This window comes from Lissotriton vulgaris, chromosome 5 (genome assembly GCF_964263255.1).
Source record: "Lissotriton vulgaris chromosome 5, aLisVul1.2, whole genome shotgun sequence".
NCBI classification, from domain to species: Eukaryota; Metazoa; Chordata; class Amphibia; order Caudata; family Salamandridae; genus Lissotriton; species Lissotriton vulgaris.
In genome coordinates, this window is record NC_141693.1 from 1,172,856,357 (window position 1) to 1,172,883,773 (window position 27,417).

At 44.3% G+C, this 27,417-nt stretch overlaps 1 protein-coding gene across 1 annotated transcript in view; it reads left to right on the plus strand.

Annotated features, from left to right (window-relative positions):
• The window catches only part of SEC23IP (SEC23 interacting protein), a 148,617-nt gene that overhangs the window by 30,279 nt on the left and 90,921 nt on the right, over nucleotides 1-27,417 (plus strand). Inside the window, exon 2 of the mRNA XM_086922940.1 lies at nucleotides 4,103-4,205. Coding sequence (XP_086779066.1) covers nucleotides 4,103-4,205 — 103 coding nt within the window. The remainder of the gene's footprint in view (nucleotides 1-4,102; nucleotides 4,206-27,417) is intronic.

Sequence of the window (27,417 nt, forward strand, 5' to 3'; positions counted from 1 at the left end):
CCTATTAGCACTCACCTCTTCCCGACGAGTGAGTGAAATACAGGCGTTCACTATAAGACAAGTTTACTAATGATTATGTCCTTTTGAGAACTAATCCCACTTTCATACCTAAGGTTCCTACTTCATTTCATCTCAACAAACCTGTGATATTGCGGACATTCTTTCCTAATCCGTCTTCCGTAGCGGAAAAAACATTACATACTTTGGATGTCAAACGATGCTTGAAATTCTGGATATCTCGGACTGTGTCCATCAGAAAATCTGACCAGTTATTTCTCTTGTATGGTGGTCACAAGCCAGGATCAGCTGTATCAAAGGCTACTATCTGAAGGTGGATTGCATCCGCTATTCAATTCTGCCATTGCAAGGCATGCCATCCATTGTCAAATAAGCCTAAAGCTCATTCTACCAGGGTGGTGTCCTCATCTACGGCATTGTTCGCTGGTGTGTCTTTGGATAAGATTTGCCGTGCTGCAACATGGAAAAGTGTGCACACTTTCACTCGGCATTATTGCCTGGATCTGGCTGACTCGACCTCAGGCCCCTCAACCTATATATACACTCAGATCATTTTCATATGATCACTCTCCATCAAGGCGACTTTCTTGCCACACAAGATGTCGAGGATGCGTACTTCCACATTCCCATACATTCCTCTTATAAGAAGTATCTAAGATTTGTAGTGGACGGACAACACTATCAGTTCGAAGTCCTTACATTCGGAGTCACCACAGCACCCAGAGTGTTCACAAAGTGCCTTGCAGTAGTAGCAGCACATCTCAGAAGACAACAGATCCATGTCTTCCCATATCTAGACGACTGGCTAATCAAAGCCAAGTCATTCAACCAGTGTGTTCAACACACTCACCAAACCATTCAGACATTACACAACTTGTGGTTCACAATCAACTACACCAAGTCGCATCTCCAGCCCTCTCATATACAACAATATTTGGGGGCTACCATAAACACCTCCACAGCTCTGGCATATCCCCGTTCAGCCTGGATAGCCAGCATACAAGTCCTTGTCACATAATTTCAAGCCCAACACTCTCTCCCAGCCAGAATGTTCATGCAGCTAATAGGCATGATGGCATATTGCATTTTTATTGTACCATATGCAAGACTTCAAATGCGTCCATTACAGGAATGTCTAGCACATCAGTGGAATCGGGCTCAAGGACAACTTACAGATCTGGTGTTGGTAGACAGCTGCACACATTGCTCTCTGCAGTGGTGGAACACAAAAAACTTGTCCAAAGGGCGGCCGTTCCTCGAACCTGTTCCACAAATAATACAACAGATGCATCACTCACGGGATGGGGAGCCCAGATCCTCGGACCTACAACTCAGGGCTAACGGAACACTCAACAAAGAGTACTCCATATCAATCTCCTGGAACTACTAGCAATATTCCTTTCACTGAAAAAATAAAGCTGTCTTGATCCGGACGTACAACATGACAGCCATGTACTACATACAAAAACAAGGAGGCACGCATTCTCTGCAACTGTCCCAGATTGCACAGAACATTTGGAGATGGGCCATCCCACAAAATATATATCTACTTGCTGAATACCTTCCAGAAGTTCACAATCGGATTGCAGATCTGTTAAGTCGACAGACACAACAGATTCACGAATGGGAACTACATCCCCAAGTCTTTTTACCATTTTGCCACATGCGCGGCCAACCAGACATAGGTATGTTCGCCACACACGACAACGCAAAATGCCCAACCTTCGCCGCCAGGTTTCCACACCCGTTGTCCAAGCGCAATGCAATATGGATGAACTGGTCAGGCAGACTTGCGTACGCTTTTCTACCACTCCCACTGATTCCACTAGTGGTACGCAAACTCCGACAACAGTCTCTCAAACTAATCTTAGTAGCTCCCACATGGGCACGCCAGCCATGGTTCACAACACTGCTGGAACTCTCACTAGTTCCACACCAAAAACTGCACCTCTACCCATCCCTGCTAACGCAGAACCATGGAGAGATCAGACATCCGTATCCAGGTCAGCTGAATCTGGCGACTCGGCTCCTGAAGTCCTAGAGTTCGGATATCTTAACCTACCACCGGACTGTATGGACATCATTAAAGAAGCCAGGCGACCTACTACTAGAGCTTGCTATGCTGCAAAATGGGAAAGATTTGCCATTTACTACACCAATAACCATATTGATCCACTGGATGCCTCCATCCAGAATATCATTTGCTACCTACTTCACTTGCAAAGATGTAATCTAGCATACTCATCCATACGTTTACATCTAGCAGCACTTGCTGCTTACTTACAAAACAGACAACACTTGTCAATATTTAGAGTCCCTGCAATTAAAGTCTTTATGGAGGGCCTAAAAAGAATCATTCCTCCTAGGTTACCACTCTCTCCAGGGTGGAACCTAAATATTATTCTTACCAGGCTCATGGGACCCCCATTTGAACCTTTACACAAATGTGAACTACAGTTCCTCACATGGAAAGTAGCTTTCCTTGTTGCCATTACCTCTCTTAGAAGAGTAAGTGATATCCAGTGGAGAAGTGTGGCTCAATGGTTAGAGCGGCAGACCCTGATGCAGAGGTCTGGTCCGGGACCAGTGTTCAATTCCCTGCCTCGGCGGGTCTTGGGCTCAAAATTCCACGGACCTGATAATTCTCGCCTCAGTGCCTATTCCAATCATGGAGCCCCACTCTGCAACTCTGGGCAATAGCTTGCTTAATCTCCACAACGGCCCCCACAACGCTAAGGATGCCTGGCCTCCACCTTGGGGGTGCCCAGTAGTGGACGCCTCACAGGGAAAGCCAGGATGGGTTCCACAGCGGTATTCGTACAAGCGCCTTGAGACCCTTGCGGGTGAGTAGTACGCTATACAAGTATCAATTTACATTTACAACCATACAGGAGCCATTCTTACAATTACATCATAACAAGGTGGTTCTCAGAACAAACCCAAAATTCCTTCCTAAAATCATCTTAACCAATCAGTGGAGTTAACAGTGTTTTTCCAAACCCAGACTCGGTAGCTGAAAGAGCTCTACACACCCTAGATGTCAAAAGAGCACTGCTTTATTACATTGACAGAACAAAACCCTTTCGCAAAACAAAACAATTGTTCGTAGCCTTCTCCCCACCGCATAAGGGTAATTCCATCTCCAAAGCTGGAATTGCAAGGTGGATAGTTAAATGTATACAAATATGCTACCAAAAAGCTAAACGCATCTTGACAATTCCTCCTAGAGCGCACTCTACATGCAAATTAGGGACCTCTATGGCATTCTTAGGGAACATTCCTGTAGAAGATATCTGTAAGGCAGCAACATGGTCTACAACTCACACCTTCACTAAACACTATTGTGTTGACGTGCAAGCCAAGCAGCAAGCTTCTGTGAGCCAAGCTATTCTTAAAACTCTTTCAGACTACTGCAACCGATATAGGTGACCACTGCTAGGGGAGATACTGCTGTACAGTCTATGCTAAGTGTGAGATCTGCAGCTCATATGCCTCAAACGGAAAATGCTACTTACCAGTATGCATCTGTTTTTGGCATGTAGAGCTTCAGATTCTCACACGCCCACCCACCTCCCCGGGACCTGCATCTGTTCTAGTTCTATCTTATTTAGATATACACACATGGACAGCTTTTCTGTTTCTACTAACGCCATCATTTCCCATCATGGCGATAAACAATCTAAGTCGATGCCCATGCGCACTATCGTCCAAGGGAGGAGTCACCTATCTCGTGACTACAGAGACTTCTTCCAAGACAACAACAAGGTGCAAGCATCCGAGCCCAACACCAGATAGCGATCTAATGCTAAATGTGAGAATCTGCAGCCAAGAACAGATGCTTACTGGTAAGTAGCATTTTCCTTTTCTTCAGTCCGGTTGACAGTGCTTTATCAATTTACTACTAGTTATGAAGCTCGAAGAGCAAGGACTAACAATACCTGAATCACCATGAAAGTAAGTGTAATTTTCTTTTCAGTTTGGTTTAAGACTAGTTTTCATGTTTTAATTTAACACATTGCATAACCTGTGTCCAAATTCAATAAATAGTTAGAACAAAATATATGTTTTTCTTTCTTTTTGGTAGCTGGACCCTGTGGCTTACAGACTTGAACCAATGATTGTTCCAGACTTAGACTTCAAACCGGTTCTCATTCCACATCACAAGGGCAGAAAGCGGCTTCACTTAGGTAACAGCACCTTACTCTTTTCGTCCTTTTCGTCTAGCCTTCTTTCATGAACGTATACTTGTTGTGAAGTACAGACTGGAAAGTTTGGAGTGTTTGTTATTACATGGCTTCTTTTCAGTTAAATATGGCTTGTTTTTGCACGTTGGATATAATCGGTTGTTAACTTTGTTATTCCATTCTATTCTAACACATTGGACACCTACTTTTAAAGAACTGGTTTTATTTAATGTTTTTGTCTAGAAGCCAATTTGCCTTATGCTTTGTGTTGTCACTATTTTAATGAATCTTGTACAGTTAATTCTGAGAGACTAATAGCCGTGGATTACCCACCTTTTCAATACTCCTCAGTCAGACTTGATCTGCGTGCTGGAAGGTCTGCCTTGTGGTTCAGCACTGATTCCATTCTGCTCCTTAAATGATGTGGCTGGTCTACATAGGAGCCACTCCTGTGTGCAGGTGTTGATTCCTTTCCTTCCATTCCACCAGATGCAGATCTGGAGCTTCCTCTCTTCTCTCCGAGACACTTTTAACTATGATATTTGATCACATTTTCTCCATGTGCAAGGGATGTCACCTCCTGAAACAATAGGCTTTAATCCCTGTAGAGACTGTTGCAAACATGTGTCTGTGACGGATCCCCATAAGGTGTGCCTGAGATGTCTGGGATCAAGCCATGACTCCCAAGACCTGCATAGACTGCGCACAGATGAACCCAAAGGCTAACAGAAGCCATTGAAGTGGAGTCCCACTCCTTCTCACCATTTCCACTCGCCTGATGAAGCCTATGAGTGGCGCCAATGGTCTCGTTCTTGTCCCCAAAGTCTGCCGTCTGTGGAGTCGATTCCACAGCTGATTCCGTCACAACCCAGCGGTGGCTTTACCTCAAGGCAGACCACTTTTTCTCCACTCCTTCTATGAAACGGAGTTGAACAATGATGCTGACCAGGGTGTTAAATTTGGTCAGCCCTATACAGACAGTATTTAGTTTGACGACTTCAAAGACTCCAGTGGGCTGGCTAACCCCCAGAAACAGCCCTTTTGTCTTCACCAGGACCAGCCACAGGATAGTTGTGCATAGGGCAACAGAAGTGCTTGACCTCCACCTCCTTGCAGTGGAGGTGCAAACAAATGTACTGACCAAGTTCTTGCAGCCTGGCCGGACTGCATCTGAGTCTCTCCTACGATACATTCGGAAGAAGGTTATTATTATTATTGTCTCTTGACTGCTAGGCTGCTATACCCATACACATGGGACTTGGTGGCACAAGTCCACCTAGTGTTTCGGAAGACCTTACCCCTGACCTCTCACAGGCAATTCATGGTTGTGATGCGGCCAAGTTCAAGATTCTTTGTGGCTTGGACACCACTGACTCTATAGGATGGGCCATAGGCACAAGCGTTGCCATTTACCGCCATGCGTGGCTTCGATACGATGGGGTCTCTGGTGACATCAAGTCCTCGTTGATGGGCATGCCTTTCAGTGGAACTCACTTGTTTCGGAACAAGGCAGACTCTGCCCTTGGGCAATTCATGGAGAGTAGGGCTGCTGCTTGCTCTCTTGGCCTCTCTACCCAGCTTTGCCAGCAGAACCATTGATTCCACCTGTCTTTAGTATGGCTTTGTAAGTGGCATTCCCTCCTGTCAGCCTATCCCACCTTAACAAGGACTACTTCTTCGCTGGACCCTTGGTTCCACTAAAAAAGGAGTCCAGATGGCTAGGGCAATGTGGAAGGAATATATGTTCTTCTAACAACTTGGCATTGAGATCTTTAAATATTACATGTGTTTTGGCATGGTTTTCTCATGATTTTTGGGAATCTGTGGCGCAGAGGTTGCCTTCTCTGTCGGAGGAAGCCAGGAGAGAGCTCTTGCAGGTGGTGCAAGATGGCAGAGATTCTGCAAAGTTCACCATAAAATGTGGTATGAACACCACCAATTCTGTAGGTAGAGCTATGGCTCAGTCAACTTCACTGCGCAGTCAGTCCGGGTTTTCAAAGCCTGTGCAGGAAAGCCTCAAAGATATGCTATTTGATGGTGTTCATTTATTTGCTGAACAGGCTGATTCGCCTTTAGGAGGATTCAGAACTGGTCAATCTGATAAGACCCCCTGAGATGTTTTGGAAGCTTTGGCTGGATTATTTTTTTAGACCTGTGTAGAATTGTTTCTGGACAACTTATATACAATACATGCTTCATCTGCTTACAGGCAGTCTAGTGTTCTGCTTAATGTAGAGGTTTAAGGTTGTTTTTAAAACCTTGCACTTCTTTCTATGTGTTTTCTGTCTTTTAATCCCAGTCACTTGGGATTGCAGAAGTTGTATTTCATGATAAGTGGCTCCTTGATTATTCTGCTGGGTGCAGAAGTGGTGGATTCAGCACTGTCAATGACCTTTTTTTAAGCTGTTTATATTGTGTCGCACCTTGTATTTAGGGTCTAATATGTAGGTCCTACAGGCTACTTTACTCTGTAAAAAGGCTCAGGCTCAAGAGTTGATACCTTAAAGGTATGTAACATATTCTATGTGGAGTATCTGTTATATGCTTTGGTAAGATATATATATATATATATATATATATATATATATATATATATGTATGTATATATATATATATGTATATATATATATATATTTATATATATATATTTATATTTTCACCATACCAAACTTGCAATCAAAGAAGGCGCTGACTCTGTGTATCTCAATCCAAACGCTTTATTTCTTAATCAGTTTCTGCTCAGACGCGTTTCGGCGGCTTGCTCCCGCCTTGCTCACTAATCTTATATCTCCAACAACAGGCGCCACACCTGGGAGCTCCGCCCGTGGACCGGTGGCGCGATGACCGCCAGTGGTGCAAAACCGGCATTTAACTTCTTCGACTCTACCAATAACATGCGCTCTCAGTTTCTCTTACAATAAGTTTATTACTGCCCTTTACTGCCGACTGAGACTGTCTGCTCGCACGTTCAGAACTCCGGCCAGATGATTTGCCATCAGACAAATCTGGTGGTCCTGAACCCAGGACCAGAGTTGCAGAGCCTCTCTGCAGAGACACTGCAACCCCACTCCTCCCTGCTTGTTGATGTACCACATCACGGTAGTGTTGTCCGTCAGGACCTGGACTGACCGACCACGAAGGGAAGGGAAGAAGGCCTTGAGCGCCAGACGTATCGCCCGCAATTCTAGAAGGTTGATGTGAAGCAACCTTTCCTGCTGCTGCTGCTGCTGCGGCTGCTGCTGCTGCTGCTGCTGACCTTGTCGGTAACTCCGAAAGGAAGAGCGACCAAAGCCCCTGAACCTCCTGCTGGTCGAAGAGCCCCTGATCTTGAGACCTAAAGACTTAGCAGTCGCTCTGCTGTCCTTAAATCTCTCCAGGGCGGCATCAGCTTTCTTCCCAAAGAGACCAGAACCATCAAAAGGTAGATCCAGCAAGGTCGCCTGAACATCAGCCGAAAAGTCCGAGGATTTCAGCCAAGCTGCCCTTCTAGTGGCGACAGCAGTGCCCATGATACGTGCCACAGAGTCCGCAGTGTCCAGACCACTTTGTATAACCTGGCGAGCCGCCGCCTGAGCATCAGAGATCACTTCCTCAAAATCCTTCCTTCTGGCATCAGGAACCTTAGGAACCAGGACACGCAAAGAATCCATAAGGGCATGCACATACCTCCCCATCAGACAAGTGGCATTAGTCGACTTCAACACCATGCTTGCCGATAAAAAGGACTTTTTAGCAACCTGATCTTGTTTCTTTGCTTCCTTTTCACAAGGAACTTGGGGAAAGGCACTAACATTCTTCTTAGAACAGGCTGCTTGAATAACCAGGCTCTCAGGAGAAGGATGAGAAGACAGAAAAGAAGGGTCTTCAGGTGCAACCCTGTACCTTCTCGCCACACTCTTAGAAACCGCAGGAGCTGACAATGTTTTCTTCCACACCTCCATAATGGGCTCCGTCAAGGCATCATTAAATGGAAGCAAAGGTTCAACCACGGAATTCGGAGAATGCAAAACCTCAGTGAGGATATTGGATTTAAACTCCACCGTTGGCAAAATTAATTGAAGAAGTTCAACAGCCTTCCTCATAACCAAATGGTAAGGCTGGACATCCTTAGAAGGTGCACCAAAGCCTGAGGGCAACTCCCACTCCAGTGAGAAATCCAGGCTTCCTGCATCAGCCAACTCCTCAAAACAGCTCTCCTCCAATTCACCTTCCTCCATATCAGAATGTGAATCCAAGTACCTTTGCTCTTCCAAAAGGCGTTGAGCCTCCCTTCTGGACCTCTCCTTCACACGCTTCGCAGCCGGATCCACCTGCGGCTCCGACGGATTCGGAATCGACGCCGGTATCGAATCCGATGGCACAGTGGAATGCCCTCGAGGACGATCTGGAGCAGGCGAAGCCGGTATCGGCGTCGACGACTTCGGCTGAGCCGGAACCTGCCAATGCGGCGTCGGAGCGGGCATATAAGGCATAAACGGAGCTGGAGGATAAGAGTGAGGAACTCCCAAACTGAAAGCCAAAGGACCCATGGGACCCGAAGATGCACCAGAGGGGTACCACGCCCTTGAGAAGACGCCATACATAGCGTTCAGGTACGCCGAAGGGTCCTGGCCTGGGGTAGGAAAGGGCGGCTGAAAACCCTCAGGCCGGTCCTGAGGAGGGATCGGATTTGGCTCCTCAACAGGTGCGGAACTCACATCCTCCTGGGCCTCTTCCTCTTCTCGGGCCGGGGACGGCGCTGGAGACGGATTCAGAGCCGGAGACGGATTCTGGGCCGGCGTCGGAGACCGCCCATGCGACTCCGGAGGAAAGACCTCACCTTCAGGCTCAGAGACATCCAGAGTAACCACCTTAGAACGTACCTTCTTCGGTGACCTCGAGCCCGACTCCTTACCGGAACGACGTCGGGACTCATGTCTCCTCTTCTTATGTTTCTTCTTCGACTTCGAAGCATGATCCGAAGCCGACCTCGAAGACGAACCCTCTCGAGATCCAGACCTCGACTTCGTCCTCGACCTCGCCCTTCGAGAAGGAGACCTCGACGATTTCTCCTTCCCAGCCTTTAATTTCGCAACCAGGAGCTTGGCCTCTGTTTCACTCAGGGCCTTCGGGTTCATCCTCCGACATGAAGAACAACCATCCACATCATGGTCGGAACTCAAACACCATATGCAGTCATCATGTGGGTCGGTAATAGACATAATTTTACCGCACTCCCTGCAGGGCTTGAAGCCGGTCTTCCTAGATGACATTGTCGAAGAGACAGGATACAAAGAAGCAGAAAATGGCAACAAAAAGGCAACAAAGTACCAGTTGGCTACAGAGATTCCCGATAACCGTTAGCGTCGACGACGCAGAAAAAAGGGAACTGATGTCATCACGCCGGCGCGGGCCTATTGTAGGCGTCGGTGACGTCTGCGGAGTCGCGTGCGATGCCGTGTCTCTGACGTCCAAGTCCACGTCGGCGCGAGGCTACGAAAAGAATTTCCGAATGTTGCTGACGCAAGGGGATATTCACAAGGTGAGGAATCCACACGCCAGATGTATCTATCAGAAGCGTTTCTTTCCGCATCCATCAACAGCGGCAGAAAGAGTATTACACCCTCTGGACGTTCAGAGATGTATGAAATTTTACTTGAAGGAAACTAAGGCGTTTCGCAGGTCTTCCCAGTTATTTGTAGCCTTCAGCGCACCCAGGACAAGTTTAACGCTGTCAAAGAGGGGAATTGCCAGATGGATTTCCAGTGCAATTGTCTACTGTCATCAAGCTGCTGGAAAGCCTTTGAATGCACAAGTCTGTGCCCATTCTACGAGGGCAGTGGCCACATCCACTGCATTATTTGGAGGAGTGCCAATCTAGGATATCTGCAGAGCAGCAACCTGGGCATCTCCGCACACCTTCACCAGGCACTACTGCTTGAAGGCAGTCGCAGAATCGGATGCGGCGGTGGGAGAGGCGGTACGGCGGAATATCGTCCAGTAACGGTGAGCCTTTCTTGCATCCCTCCATCCATAAGTTCTCTTGTTTACAAAGTCACATTTTATATAAGTATGTATATTTGTATATGAGATTATGCTTAATTTTCTAATGGTATTGCATGATTATGTAATGTATCAGGAAAATGTACTTTGTTTTTTCACTGCTCGCTAATCTGATTCAGGCATGTGAATCTATGAAAGTTCCATTACTGGAGTAAGATAACAAGTTACTTACCTGTAACTTTAGTTCTCCAGTATTGGAATCGTTCATAGATTCACATGCACCCACCCTCCTCCCCTGAGAGGCTCACCTCGGATTTAGCACAAGAAGTGTATTATATGCACAAGTGCGCGAAAAATCTGAGGGGCAGATGGTTCTCTCAGGAGTGTTCTAGAGGGTTGAGGAGCTCTGATTGGTTCAGGGAAAAGTTTGGGCCTTTTTTACATAACAAAGGCAATGGGTTGCAAAAGGGAAATGGGCCTATGCCTCTTTTCAGTTTGCTACACTACTAAGCACTGCTTTTTTATATACCGTAGACTCCCGTCTCGACGACGGGGAATGATTCAGGCATGTGTGTGTGTGTGTGTGTGTGTATATATATATATATATATATATATATATATATATATATATATATATATATATATATATATATATTCCAAACAATAAAGTGTGATGCTGCCCTCCCAAGGTACTTCAGAATAACAGATCTTATTGGCATCACCAAACTTAACAGCTTGTCACCTACGCATTTCGATTATTGCGGTCTTGATTACGGTGGCTGGGTCTCACATGCAATTATGCTCTGTGTTTTCCGGCCTTATATTGTCCACAGGCATTATGGTATTTGTAGTTCACTATTAACCTTAAACTTGTTGCTGAATTTGCAGTCATTAATGTAACTGGATTCTTATGTAATATTTGTCTACCCAAGATGGATTTTTCTCTGTGTAATTTGCAGGGCAGTCCTTGCGTGGATGGGACTTTATATGGCATTAAGATATTGCTCAGTGGCATGGCTAGCTGCTCTGTATTCCACAGGTTCAAACACATTGTTCGGGCTTGAATGTAAGGCCAAATGAGTTTATTTTTATACAGTCATTTGGAGACATTGTCTTGTCATGGATATGTTAGCCCCATGCTTTTTATGTTATTATGACTTTTGTCACTGTGGTTCTGTTCACAGTTACTGTGAGGTGAGAATGCATGGCTCGGATCCCGTTGGGGTGCGAATAGTTTTATGTTCCTTGTTGGTTGACTTTTGACATACATTTGCCATGCTAACATGGGTATTTGGTTCCCATGGGTTAAATGTCTTGCGACCCTACTTCACTGTGGTTTCTTCCACAGGACTGTATGGGGTAAAGTATATTATTGCTCACCTAAATTAATATAAATAGCTGGTCTTTTCTGTTGTTCTGGACTGGGTTTGTTATATTTAGAGACTTTTTATAGTCTCAGTTCACAGGCCCTCCTCCGGGGATGGTATGGCTTTCGCATTTGATTACAATGTAAGAAATCTGCGGCTAGATGGCTATATCAGATGAACAAGCTACTTACCTTCTGTAACGCATTATTGGGTAGAGACAGGATCTAGCCGCAGATTCTTTAACGACCTTCCTGTCCTCCCCACACTCTGAACTGAGTAGTCTTTTTTTCTCAGAGAACTTATTATGGTCATTCACATCCTAAATAAAAAATAATTTTTATTGCAAATTCAGTGATTATTTGACACTAGTGTCTTTTATTTTCGCACACTGTTTAAAAAGGCAGTTTCCATATGTGGCTCCACATTTTCAGCACAGAAAATAGTCATGAAAGAAACTGATGTTGGCGAGGGGGTTATATGGACTCCGTCGACATCACATCAGGTGGACAATGTCAATACGAAGACGTACAACGCCCTCTAATGACACGCAAACGTGCTATGGGGGCAAAAAAAAATCCGGATCCAGTCTTGCGGCTCTGAGAAGATTCTAAAGTAAGGAATCTGCGGCTAGATCTGGTCTCTAAAAGATAATGCGTTATCGAAGATAAGTAATTTGTTCATCAAAACAGTTTATCGTTGCCATCACATTGGCATGGCTTCTGAGTGAGCTTCTGAGTGAGATTCAGGCTCTGTGCATTTATCCACCTTACACCACCTTTTTCCCCGACAAGTTTTTTTCTGTGGACTAGGGCATACTTTCTCCCAAAAGTTGTGACACAGTTTCATGTCGCCCAAACAATCACCCAGCCGGCGTTCTGTGTTCCACCTCACCCCTCTAAGGAGGAGAGGCTCCATTGCTTGGACCCCAATAGAGTGCTCAGCTTCTACATTGATCACACTAAAGACCACTGGGTGGACAAGCAGCTCTTTGTTGGGTTCGCTGAAGCAAAAAGTGGCAAGGCTGTGCAGAAGTGTACCATGTCGTGCTGGATCGTGCTCTGCGTTAAGATCTGTTAGGCACTGGCGAAGAAGCAGCCTCCAGAAGTGCTACCAGCCTATTCCACCAGGGCCAAAGCTGCTACCACACTGAAGCCCTGCCCTAGACATATGCCAGGCAGATATGTGGGTGTCCCTGAATATGTTCCCAAACCACTATGTCTGGACAGCCAAGTCGGCAGAGAAGGGTACTTTGCCCTCTCGGTCTTGCAGGACTTCATGGTTTGAGTCCAACCACACCCTACTCCTGCTGGGTACTACTATGGTCTCTTCAAAAGTTAAGGAATCTGCTATTAGAACTCTTTATCAGAAGACCAAGTTACTTACCTTTGGTAACGTTGTTTCTGGCAGAGACTCTATTTAGCTACAGATTACTCACCGACCCTCCCATATTCCCCAATTATGTGTTTGGACTCTCCTACACTTGGGATCTAATTAAAGGTAATCTGTTCACTGTCTACGGGTTTGCTTTTGGGATTCTGTGTCTGGGGCCATGGATAGTTTTGAAAGCAACTGACATCAGTATGCAGGAATGGAGCCTACATAGGCCCTGCATGTCATTTCCGGAGCTGAACGACATCGGTGCGGAGCTGGAGATATGTAAAGGTTTCCGGATCCAGTCTGATGCTTGGGGAATATTTAAAAGGCTATGTATCTGCAGCTAGATGGAGTCTCTACCAGAAAGAGCGTTACCACAGGTAAGTAACTTGTATTACTACCACCATTTGTAGTCTAACCTTGAATCCTCCTCTTTGCAATTAGCTTATTGATGGAACATGCTTAGGTAAGGAGCCAGTTTGCATAATTTCTCTACTTAGGATGGATCCACAGGAGAGTCTGATTTGACCTTCTTGATCCAAGGTTTCATTCAGTTGTAACGGTTAAAAGACCTCCCAAATAGGGCCGTTCTAGTCTGCCCTTATCACAGAATTGTTTTGGGCAGACATCTATTTGCTCTTATTTAATACGATCATACTTTGGTGGCTAAAGACAATGCTATGATGTTACAAAGTTCTTGTAATTGTGGATTAAAGGTAGATGGACAATTGAGTTCCAGGAACGCAGATACTGTGTGAAACCATTCCCACAACAAATGACCCTTACCCCCCTACTCACAACAAGTGGCTGTTACCTCTGTGGCACTACCTATCTCTCCCCACCTCCACCTTGCTTATTTTGGCCATACTTGTCAGCAGGCAACAAGCTTCTCTGCATATATCCAACTCACTCAATAGAGAGAAGATATCTCACACCCCTTCTTCCAAAGCACTCCTAAATAAGTTGAGAAATCGTTATATAGCGTCTTACGATCTCCTGTAACCTCTATCAGCCTGCCAACAGTGCAATTCTGCCTCTTGTTGATCTGGCTTTATTCTTCCTCCAGACTACGTTGAAACCTCCTGTCCTCTTTGGGGGATCCTCATATCTGTGCTGAAGTCATACAGGTCTCCTCAAATGTTGTTGGTTGTAAACACAGCAGTTTTTATGCGGATTGGACACAAATAGATGGGCTGACTGGCTCAATAATGAGGAATTGTATTGGACTAGTGCAGCCCGGACAGGCTCAGATATAATTTTGTGACTTTGAGTTTCTTTAGCTTAATAACATTAAACGTTAGTCAAACTTTTGTTTCTTAAATGTTGGTAACAGTTGATAGCAATTATTGGGGCGGAGATAATAGATTTTGTGTAAGATCTCAACTTGCCTGTTAAAGGGAGTGCAGCGTGGCGCTATGCTTGCAAGAAATGTACACAGCAGGACCAGCGTAGAATGTGACATACACACTACCGTACTATGTATCTCTCTTCAGCCACTGCCGTCACTCTTTAGCCACAAGTAAACATTATTTCTGTATTTATTAAGCAAGGTCTATCCTTTGTAACACACATATTTAAGGCTAATAGAGACAGACGATATCTCATTTTGTGAGGCATGTTATGTGGCAATATTAGTAAGAGACTACTTACTTTAACCACATTGTACACGACTAACAAGCAAGCAAGAAAGCTGTTTAATTACAGCAGGGGACTGTCCCGAAAGATATGGCGGAGGCAGCAATATCAGAAATAAATCAGGAAAAAAAACATGGCTAATGCGCTTTGTGTAGGCCTGTGGTATTATTAAATGTGGATGTCAAACTCAACTCGAAGACTCTAGCAAGTATAATGGAGAGAGTCCTACCGGACTTGATCCATGCAGGTCAGTTAGGTTTTATAGCTTCCAGACATACACACAACATCCGCAGTATGGTAGACTAAGTTCAGAAGGTACAAAAAGATTATATTGCAACGATTCTGGCTTCTCTAGACTCTGAAAAATCCTTTAACTGAGTGTACTGATCCTATTTATGGAAGGTTATGGAAAAGATGGGGTTCAGCGCTCAATTTGTTTGAACTATGATGCTTGTGCCATATAGTTCCTAAACAGCTAGGATCACCCAGAATCGGAGTTACTGTACTTGGAAATGGCTGCCATACAGTGCTACCCCATGCCCCTGCCCCTCTTTGCTTTAAGCATTAAACCATTAGCAGATTGAATTCAGCACAAGAAGATCAATATCACTTTTGGAGGGGATGTGTAAAAAAAATCTCACTTTATGCAGGGATGTCCTTTTGGTGTTCGGGGAACCTTGAGACCTATCTAGGAGCTGTGGTTCAGCAAGTGATACCTTACATGCAAAGCATTGGACTAAAAATACATCTAGAAAAGATGGAAGTTTTAAACTTAACTCTCTCTGCCTAAGAAATTAACCTTTTGAAGGCATGGCTTCCATTTCGATTGTCCCTAAGTAAATAATGTATTTAGGTATACATATTACAATCCGGGTGGTCCAGCTATACAAGCCTAATTATTTATGCCTAACTTTGGAGATGAAAAAGGACTTTTGGAGATGGCAGAGTCTGATGTTGTCCTGGGTAGAGAGGATAGGAGCCGTAAAGATGAATATTCTGATCAGAGTATTATATTTGTTTCAGGCTGTTCTCATAAAAGTTGAGTTATATTTTTTGACCAAACCATTGAATTTGTTTGGAGAGGAGCGAGGCCCTGGGTAACATTAAGGCTACTGCAACAATCCAGGAAAGCGGAGTCATGGCTCTCCCCAATTTCAAAATGTATTACTGGGCATTCCAGTTGAGAATAGTAACAATGCTAAAGAGCAGAAACGGAGAAAGTCTGGGCCTATCTGGAAGTATAAGCCGATGTAGGTCTTTTATTACACCCTGGTGAAGATACATAGAATGTATCCTAGGGCCTCAGGTCTCTGCTGGGAGACACATGGTATGGTTAGTAACTATACTACACATGGTGGGATTACCGAAAAATCTTTCCTTTCTGGGAAGCGGGGGCAGACAAACATTTTAGGCTTCTCGAATCCCTTTGACACAAAGACTTTGTTGTTAAGCATGAGACCAGATGGCTAGGCCTGCATGATTAAAGTAGAGTAGTATGCTTTACTGCAATGTTTGTGGAGACAAAACTGCTACAACTTTGAAAAAAAGTAAACCACCCTACATATGAAAAATAGTATCAGACTTTGGGAGACTCTCCCTATCGAAAAGCTCATTAGCAACATGGAAAATACTTGCCTCAGTTTGAAGTACAGTGCGACACACTGCTCAGCCTTTTCTTAGCGGTTATCCCCCCTCGTTTACTGCAGCCACAGTGGAAGAGAATGGGTCTATTCTGTTATCCTGAACATAGGAGAAAAGGGAGGAATGCACTTGTGGATCGGAATGTGAAACAAAGGGAGTTGAGCAAGGTGGTAAAGGCTTAGTGAACGCATGTTACCTTGTTGTTTAGAGGGGGAAGTGGCTGGAAGTTAAAGGTATGCAAGAGGAAATAAAGTCTGTAGTCATTTGTTTTGTATTTGTAGCATATACTATGCAAATGTATTCTCCAACAATTGACTTTGATAACATATGCTTTGTACAATACAGAAAATACTTATTGAATATTCTTGAGGGAAAAAAGAATCCTTTCATGGCTGTTAGGTTTTACTCAAACAGAACCCACTTTTGAACTACCTTGTCATGTGTTTATCAACTACTGCCCTATTTGAAGTGACTTTTGTCTCCAGGTGGATTATATCATTTATGATATTGTGCTTCCAGTTGTTGAATAAGACTTTGCCTGGGAAACCTTGGGGTTCTCAGTTATGGCAAACAAACATGAATTGGACTCAAACCTCCTCTAGATGGGAGAAATGTTCATATAGGCTGGCAACCGATGTGTTAACTTCCTTCTATAAAGGTGAAGTGATTGTCTATATAGTGGTTCTGATTTTTAGAATCTTTACTCCAGAAGAGATTGAAAACAATTTTATTTCAAAGTTCTTTAACAATAGTAATGTTTCTTTTTCATTAATGTTCTCTTGCAGGGTGCATTCCTGTCACAATGAGTAGATAAACCTTGTAGTTTCTCAGTGTATCTCCTTATTAATATTCTCCTGATGGAAGATTGCCATTTAACAGTTATTGCGTTCAGCAGCCTTAGCCAATTTAGAGGCAGCAACAGCTTGCAAAAGACATGGAGTAGATTAGATCCGGAGATTTGTGTTGAGCTGGGCAGGGCACAGTTTGTCAAACTGCAGTCATAAGATATCTTACTGAGGTATTACTATAGCCTTATAGCTACAACGGCTATTATAGGCCCGCTCCCTCATTAAAGGCACGAGCCGAAGGCGAGGCACTTTACCAAGGGACCGGGACTTTAATAGCCGGTATAGCCCCGCTACGAAGGGCTATAAGGCTATTAGAACATTCTGCCACTAGAGGCAGAACGGTCTAACAAATAAAACAAAGCCTCCAGAAGCTCGAGGGGATTTAAATCCCCTGGAGCTCAGAGCGGCCTTTGTAAAACATTGGAATGTTGCTCTCTGGGTCTCTGGACCTTTACCGGCCACTAGAAGCATGGAGTACTACATTCTCTACAATGGAGCTCCCAGCATTCCAATGTTCTAATAAAAAACATGGTTGCTATCAATGTTAAATATGCATCCAGATTTTGATTCTAGGGTCAATGAAAGCACTATGGGAGCTGAAATGCTTCACCAGTTAAGCAGAAATTGCACTTACCACAAGCTAAAAACCTTTGTAAGATTGGCAAAGAAGACACTGCTGGCAAAATAAGAGTAATTTAGTGTGGTTTTCTGGTAGTTTAACTTTAGTTGATATGTAGCCATCTAAACCTTTTTGACTTTGAGACAGTTCAGCTGGCGCAGGATGGTCTACTTTGAGTGGGCATGAATGTGCATGGGCCCCCACCTAGTAGCTAATCAGTTAGTAGCAGATTTAATACACCAGTTGATTGCATCCGTTTGTAAATTCAAAGTTCAACATGCTGTTTGTACATTTAGGACTCCCTGGACCTACATGCACACTGATAGATTTGATGGTCAGTAATAGAGCTATAATATATGAGAGCCTGCAATCCCTGTATAATAGTCCATCTGTAATTTCCTTCTTACAGTTTATTAGTGACGTCTCTAGTTCCTTTTATTAATTAAATATTGTAGCTTTTTGTCTCTAATAAGTAATTACAGCTAAGTTGTGATGTCATAAAGCCTGCTGCCAGGTCACAGGAACATAAATTCAGCTGCGCTTTACACAACTAGAGCTGGCCTTTGATAATTCTTCAGTGTTTTATTTTAAATGAACAGTCATCAACAGAAAGAAGGTATGCATGGCAAAATGTTTTTTTCTGCATTTTAGGCGGTTACCGATAAAAAAATGTATATCTATGCATGTTTCAACACATTCTGAGTTTCAGTATTTTTTTTTATCAGACTTGTAATAAAATGATTCTAACATTTTTTTATAGCAAAATACTAACTGCTTTTTGCTGTGTTTAATTTCCCTCTACCAATTCTGCTTTTATTCTTCATGTCTGCAACCATACATTCTCCAGTATTGGATCTTTCATAGATTCACATGCTTGAATCATCCCCCGTCATCGAAGTGGGAGTCCTACGGTACCATAATAAAACAGTATGTATCACTATCATAGACTATAATGGCAAGTAAAAAGTTTAGCAGCCTATCTTTGTCCTGTTAAAAAAAAAGCCAAACTTGAACTATAACCAATCAGGCAACAGCATGCTCTAGAACACTCCCAAAAGAGGCTGAGTCCCTCAGATTTTCTATTGCACGTCTTGTGAAGGGAGTCTCCCTGAGCTCTGCTCAATTTCTTCAGCTATTACTTCTTTTTGGATCATCGAAGATTATATTTCATGTTTCATTTCTCTGACCCTAGCACTAATATGTCAGAGTAGAAGAAAACAAGATAATGTGCTGCAAAATATGTCTAACCTTTTTCTCAAAAACTCTTGCGTTCAGAGAGATGAGGCTATTATTGAGAATACAGAAACTTAAATATGTCACTTCTGATGAGGACAATGAGGATTCCTTCACCTCACAGGAGAGATCAAAGGGAGAGGTCTCACCACGGGTCTCCAGAAGGCTTGCAGAAAAGCTATAAAAGACTTATGGATCTTGATTAAACACTTCTCACAGAGAGCAAGTACATTGGAAAAAACGTCCTCAAAGGCCGACCTTACAACTCTCTCTTCAGCCCTGACGCTACATTTGGGAAATCCTCTAAACATTACAATAAGGCTTCTACAGCAGAACTGCCATCAAAATCATTGTTAACAACAATGACGATGACCACAACCATGTTGACTATTAAGGCCTCACCTAAGATTGCCTCGTCTACGATGGCCTCATCTACGATAGCATCTGCTATGATGCCTCATCTATTACCGCCTCATCTATGACTGTCGTCTACGACGGCCTCATCTATGACTGTTGTCTACGATGGCCTCATCTATGACTGTCGTCTACGACGGCCTCATCTATGATTGTCGTCTACTATAGCTTCTTTTACAACGGTAGTCAATGACATCCTAATCTATGATGGCCATCTACGACAGCCTCATATACGATGGTCGTCTACGACAGCCTCATCTACGGTGGTCATATACGACGGTTGTCTACGACCGCCTCCATCTACTAATGGCCTCATCTATGATTGCTTCACCTACCACGGCCTCATCTATGAAGGTCCTCGACAACAGCCTTATCTACGATGGTTCTCTGCGACAGCCTCATCTATGACAGTCGTCTACTAATGGCCTCATCTGCGAATGGCCTCATCTGCGAATGGCCTCATCTACGATGGCATTGTCTGTCTGTCGTCTATGACTGCCTCATTTACAACGTTTGTCTGCGACTGCCTCATCTATGACAGCCGTCTATGACGACAGCCTCATCTACAATAACCTTGTCTGGGATAACTGCCTCAATTATGACTGCATCGTCAAGACAGCCTCGTCTATGAGCATGTCAATAACAGTCAGCAATTATATGGAGAGGCAAAATATGGAGCAATTTCACCACTTCGCTCCGCCTCCATTTTCAGAGCATGAGTCAGTTCCATGTAGCTCTAATATCAGACCTACAGGGCATGTTGTAGGATTACTACAAACTCTTTCCTGAGCCTGCAAGATCACATCATGCCCAATACATCAGCTTCCTCTGATGCTCCTGTCACTGAAAGAATGATCCCAGTGTCAAATATTGCCATGCTTCACAGGAAAAACCTGTTCACATCTGTGATGATAGATAAAAGGCCCACAGCCAGTGGATTCTCCACCAGATGATGTTTTATGGTTTCCTTACCCTTAGTGCACGAGAGGCCAAACGCTTCCAACTTCCAGTAGCAAATAAGCAAGCGGTTTGTTCTCTTTATGATTTTAAATAGAAAAGCTGCATAACCTATTCCAGTTGTTGATAGGAGTTACAATCATGGAAAACCCTGTCAATCATAACCCTGCGTAACCAGCAATGAGGCAATCTCCACTATGCCTGGTGCCAGTTCACTGGCAATACGTGGCAGGGATAACCACCAGATGTGGTCATACATTGCCACATACATTGAATTTCTGCCGGAAGACAGAAAGGCCAGAAACAAAAAAGATTCTGCGGGGGCGAAATGTCCTCATCAGAAAACGTAGATTGCGCTGTAGATATAGCTTCAATAGGTTTTCTACATCTGGCAGGGTCAATGATACTTAGACGCCAAGGTTGGTTCAAGGTCACAGCATTCAGAACCTGAGGTGCAAATAGATTTAATATTTTTACTTTTCCATTGCGATGCTCTGGTTGACAATCACGTTGATGATGCCTTGCAAGTAGTAAATGCTGACTCTGACACAAAAGTTCTTTTGGCACATTGCAATTTCAAAAGAACCCCCCTTTAGAGGGACCCATGAAATAGACTCTTCTCTGTATCAAGGAGGATACCAGACGTATCAGACTTAGTAATCCTATTAGTAGCCCTTAGGCTAGCTTGCCTACAATGACAACGGCCTGGTGCTGCTTTCCCCATTGTGTGGGAGAAACACTTCCAAAATGTGGTCATCTATAGCGTAAAATAGCATCTGACCAATTAGTTCTGGTACTCATGACATATCGTCAGATATTGGAGATCACCCAGATTCCACCCACCACTCTACCAAAATGGGGCGCCCACCTCATCGCCATCTTCTTCGAAATTGAGTACTAGCTACTCTAACCAAAGTTTCCATAAAGAAAGGCCCACATTCTTGGCACGGAATGGGTTTCCAGTCTTGTTTTTTCCTCATATACGAAGACAGAGGAGTGGCGATCCATCATAGACAATTGGACATTAAACAAGTGTTTCTGGAAACAATACTTTTAAGTGGTCACCCTCTCCATCACCACATGACCCCTCTGAATGTACAGGATTCATACTTCCACATTCCCCACCAAACCCCCCCTCCCTACACACACACACACGCTAAAAAGTTCTCCCATTTGGCTTCAGATCAGCTTCCTGCATTTTTACCTACTGCCTGTTGATAGAAATGGGATTTTGAGCAGGCTAGGACATGTGCCAAAGCCGGGCAGAAACCACCACTCTAGTCATGATAAGGGAGTTACACTCCTAAAATAACCCCTGCTCACCCCCTTGGTAGCTTGGCACGAGCAGTCGGGTTTATCTTAAAGGCAGTGTGTAAAGCATTTGCACATAACCAACAGTAATACAGTGTAAGCACTACAAAAGGACACCCCACCCGATTAGAAAAATATCCAATATTTTTATATACTTAAGATAAGACCAAAAATGATAAAAATCCACAATACAGTACTTAAAAATCCACAGTTATCAAAATACGCTTTGAAAACAGTTCCTTGATGTCGATAGCTCCGTCCGGGGCTATCACGGCGTAGCGAGCAAACAAATCCAAACAGTTCTGGCTGACCGCGGCGTCGCGGGCCAGCTACGGTGTCGGGAAGACCCACAAACAGTAGCTTTTAGAAATGCAGAGTGTCAGCGACCTCTCGTTGAGCTTCCGAAAACACAGCGTCCGCAGGCGACGGTTCCAGAGGTTGGGGCAGTAGTCGTCGGCGCCCTCTAAGTCCCACACGTTGCAGGTCGATCTCCTCTCTGTTGGAGTCAGGAGCACTGGCGACGGCAGGCGTCGCGTGCTGCGGTGCGAAGTGCAGCAGTGCGGCGTGCGGTGTCCTCGGGTCACGTTGCGAACGGCGGCTCGGTGGTGGCGTCACATGGCGTCGTCGGTGAGACCAAGGTCGCGGTGCGAGATGACGGTGGTGCTTGTCACGGTGCTCGCAGGTCACGGTGCAAGCAGCGTCGTCGTTGCTGAAGCGCTGTCGTCGGCTGACGAACTGGAGTCAATGGTGCCAGCGTTGGTTCCTGAGACTTCTTTAACAGGGGGCAAGCTCTACCTCAAGCCCTTGGAGGAACTCAAAAAGCAGATTGCAGAAGGTTCAGTCCAGTCCTTTCACTGCCCAAGACAGAAGCAGCCACTGCAGGCCAACACAGCAATGTGCACAACAAAGTGGTAGTCCCTCCTCACAGCTTCTCCAGCTCTTCTTCTTGGCAGTCTTCTTTATCCAAAAGAGTTCTAAAATTCAGGGGCTAGGGCCCCAATATTTATATCCCAAAATCCTTTGATCTCCTAGGCAGGGAGTGTCTGTGCCCTGCCAGAAACAGTTCTGCCTTCTCTGGTGTCAATTCCTGGCAGGAGGTGGAGACACGTTGTCAGAGGCAGACCAGGCCCTTTGAGGTGCAAGGAAATCTCCTCCCCTTCTCCCATTGCAGCCCAGGTCTATTCAGCCCTTTCCTGACCCCACCTAGACTATCTGGAGCCACTCCTGCTGCCCAGCCTTCTGTCATCCAAAACCCAGACAGTCAATCTACATTCCATAAGAGGCACACAAGATTAATGAGTAAGAAAATGCCTACTTTCTAAAAGTGGTATTTTCAAACACAGAATGTAAAAATCACCTTCACTAAAAGATGCATCTTTAGATTCTGAATTCAGGCATACTAAATTTTATTTTCCTACCTAGTTCCCAGGATCAATTATGTTTATAAGATGTTATAAAGAAACTTCCCTTTCTGTCCTCAGGGGGAACAGGTAGCCTTACAATAGAGAAAAACGAAATGGGCTGCAATTCACTATCAGGACATGCCACACACACCAGGGCATGTCCTACCTTTCACATATACTGCACCCTGCCCACAGGGGTAGATTGGGCCTTCCTAAGGTGTGCCTGACACGTACGAAAAGGGAAGGTTAGGGACTGGCAAGTGTGTGCACTGACCAAGTCAACATGGCAGTCACAAATTGCGCGCAGACTCTGCAATGGCAGGTCTGAGTTTACCTTTTTAGGGCTACTCACTTGGGTGGCACAATCAGTCCTGCAGGCCCACTAGTAGCCTTTGATTTACAGGCCCTGGCACACTCAGTGCACTTTACTAGGGGCTAACAAGTAAAACAAATATCCAACCATGGAAACACCAATCCATAACACAATTTACACAGAGAGCATATGCACTTTAGCACTGATTGGCAGTGGTAAAGTGCTCAGAGTCCTAAAACCAACACAAACAAGTCAGGAAAAAATAGGACAAAGCAGCAAAAAGTTTGGGGGTAACCCTGCAAAAAGGGCCATTTCCAACACAACCCCCTTCCAGCCTAAAGCCAGAGTAGACTAATCTATACCTCGATGGACTTCCCTGCTTGGGGCGATAGAACACTGGACCTGGTCCGCAACAGCAGGGTTTTCTTTCCATTCTACGCCTTCCCGAACCTAGTTGGGTCCCTCTATCCATACTCTCAGGGCCCACAAAGCTGACCCATGGGGAACCCTTCTCCTCACTTGTGGACCCTATCTGTGTAGCATCTAAACTTACTTTTCTCACAGATGTGTCCCAACAGGCAGACAGTACCCACATGGCCAACACAAGGGTGTGTCAAAGTCCACCCCCGACGGGTGACTCCTTCCCCCTCCCAGGGGCAACTCTGTCCCTCTGGACAGCCAGCCACAGGGCCCACTGACAACTGTTAGTGATGAGAGCCAGGCCTTATGCCTTTCAGGCCACTCCAACTGTTGTGGCGTCAGAGTATGGGGGGCGGTAGCCCCTGGTGCCTGGCACCCTTTCTCTACTCTTCCCCCCTGTCAAGTCAGGTATAGCACTGATTAGTAGTGGTAAAGTGCCCAGAGTCCTAAACCCAACACAAACCAGTCATGAAAAAATAGGAGGAAGAAGCAAAACGTTTGGGGATAACCCTGCAAAAAGGGTCATTTCCAACACCTATCCCTGTGCAACTCTTTTCGGTAAGGACAGTTATCGGGTATTTTCCTACTACGACAACTGATTGATAAAAGCACCAATGGCATTTCAAGCGTCCAATGCAACAGAGGTGTGTCTAAAGGTGTTTTACAAACTAGGTCTCCTTGTGAATGATCAAAAATCATCAACTCTTCCATCCTAGAAGATACTATTCCTGGGCCACAACGCTAGATACTGTCCAAGACCAAGACTTTCTATCTCAAGACAACAACAAAATGGCTTTCGAACTAAAAATAAAAAGAAATGAGTGTGTCTGTTCCATTAGCTTCTGGGCAACATGTCCTCTGCAATCAATATGATCCCTCTAGCACTCCTGAAATGAGACCCTTACTGGAATAGCTACAAAAATAATAGATTAACAGAAAAGAATCGGTCAAGGCCCTGGTGATCTTCACACTGGTATGATGGAAGCTCTTGCATGGTGGTGCCAGACCGCCCACCTGTCAGAGGACCTCACGCTCTTACCTCAATTTCCACACTTCATAATGACTGCGGATGCTTCCCTGGAGAGCAGTAGCGGTCATCTACAGAACCTGCAAATTCAAGGAAAGTCGCCTCCACTCCAAAAGAGCATATGCATCAATCGCCTGGAGCGCAAAGCCATCTAACTCATTCTTCAAGCGTTCCTGCCAATGATTGCAGAGTGTTCGGTGTTCGTTCCCACGGACAACATAACCAGCATGCAATGAAACAGCCTCCCATATAGATTTAATCAGTTGGTGCTAAATATGATCTTTTCGTTCTGGGACAAACCAGCTCTAGATCTCTTTACAACAAATGAAACCCACAAATGCCAATTCTATGTAAGTTGGCATTCACCTCCAGGATTGCGGGGAATGCCTTTTGACAGATAGTCCGGGATCTATGGTTACCTTTTCCCCCGATGCCTTTAATACCAAAGTATCTCAGCATGAGGAAAGTGGAGTGGTGTCGTCTCATCCTGATAGCCCCATGGTGGCCTACACAGCATTGGTTCACAGAGATTCTCCTACTATCGGAATATAACCACATTCGCCAACATCCTGTAAACTTTTTGATGATGAACTAAGGCCAGGTCCTTCATACTCACCTGACTTCGTTTTGTTTATGCCCACGGCTCCTAAATTCCATGAATTCAAAATCTTAATGTTCCTCAGGACTTCTGGTGTATTCTCTCCAAGTCAAGGTGGAAGCCACGACATGTAAACCGTAATGGAAACGTTTCTGCTTATGGCGCCAGAAATATAACCTACATGCTCTGCTAGCATAATCTGGCAGGTAACTATCCTATCTCCTCTTGCTAACTCGGTTACGGTTGGCGTCTGTTAAAGTACGGCTTGCAGCAATATCCAGGTATAGATGCTTATCACATTTTCTCTTTCTGCTCTTGCAGAATCATCAAACAATTCATTAAAGAATTATTCAGACTGTTTTTCCTCCAGTAAGGACTTCTTCTCCGGACTGCACCTGAACATAGTTCTATCTCAACTCATGAAGAGTTCATTTGAACCTATTCACAGAGCACACCTCATATTTCCCACATGGAAGGTCGCCTTGTTACTAGTACTCACTATGACCAGGAGCGTTGAGGAGATACAGGCATTTTCTATTCTAGAATCTTTTTGCACCTTGGCAATTTAGTACTTCTCAGAACCAATCCAAAGATTTATTCCCAAGGTTCCTTCTGATTTTGCCTCAATTAACCTATAATATTTCTGACTTTCTTCCCAAATCCAACATCACCAGCAGAGAGGCCTATTCATACGATAGGTATCAGATTATATCTAAAATTCTACTTGTATCGCACTAAACAACTCATGAGAATTGACCAACTGTTGGACTCAGATGGACACACTCGTAAGGTTGTTCCAGTCATGATGGCAAGAATCGCTTGAAGAATTTCAGCTGCAATCCAGTTCTGCTCCTCAAAGGCTGTCAAGCCCTTCACAGGGCAAACCAGGGTGCACTCAACTAGTGCAGTTTCCACCTCAGCTACTTTGCAGAACTGCATCTGGAGAAGATATGTTGTGCTGTGAATTTGAAGAGTTTGCATATAATTCATGCAGCCTTATTACCTGGAATCGACACAGCGCAGTGATGCAGTGGTTGGACAGGTTTTACTGCATCACTTATTTCAATAAGTGAAGCGTCTTTTGGTTCCATGTGTTTGCTTCTGTATTTACGAAAATTTGAATGCATGATATATATTTATTAAATTGTATATGATTGTTCTGTATATAGTTTCTGCCCACCATCTATTTTTGCTAATACTATAAGATATACAAATACAGTAACTGCTTGCTATTCTGATTAAAGCATGTTAATCTATGAAAGATCCAATACTGGAGAAGAAAATATATTATTTACTTGTAACTGGAGTTTTCCAGTACTAGTATCTTTCATAGATTCACATGCAACCCACCCTCCTCCCCCAAGAGGCTCCCCTAATAGTTTAGGATTATTTTTTCCTTATTGTTTTTGAAAATCTGAGGGACTCGGCCTCTGTTGGGAGGGTGCTGTCACCTGATTGGTTATAGTTCAAGTTTGGTCCTTTTTTAAACATGACAGAATATTAAAGTGACTTTTTCATTGTCATTATAGCCTATGATAGTGATACATACTATGATATACAAAAAAGAACAGAGGGGGTCTAAAGCAACACGACATGTGGCTAGCTATCTTTAACTACAATAGAACTTGTGAGTTGGTGCCCTGGTCACCCTAGATAGCCTATGTAGCAAAGTACAGTATGATGGGTCTGTGTGCATGGAATCACGTACATACAGTGCCAATTTACTCGATCCCAATAGCTCGTAAGTGGATTACCATCAAAATGAACTTATTGATCAGTACTCTCATATGGTTCACCAGTATCACGTGTTTGGTCCCTTGATCATCGAGACCATTTAACCACGAACTAGATAGTGGAGCAAGATCAAGTCCACAGGCACTCATGGACGACCATATGACAGCCGATCATCGATGGTTATGAAAGTGGTGAAGAAGCAGTGCAAAAAAAGGGGAAGTGGTGAGTTAAAATAGAGTGGAATGTCCTAGAAAATTATTTATTAGACAAAGGACATGCCCCCTAATTAAAACCAGAACAGTGCAGGCGACAGTGGAAACAAATATCTGTCGTAAAAAA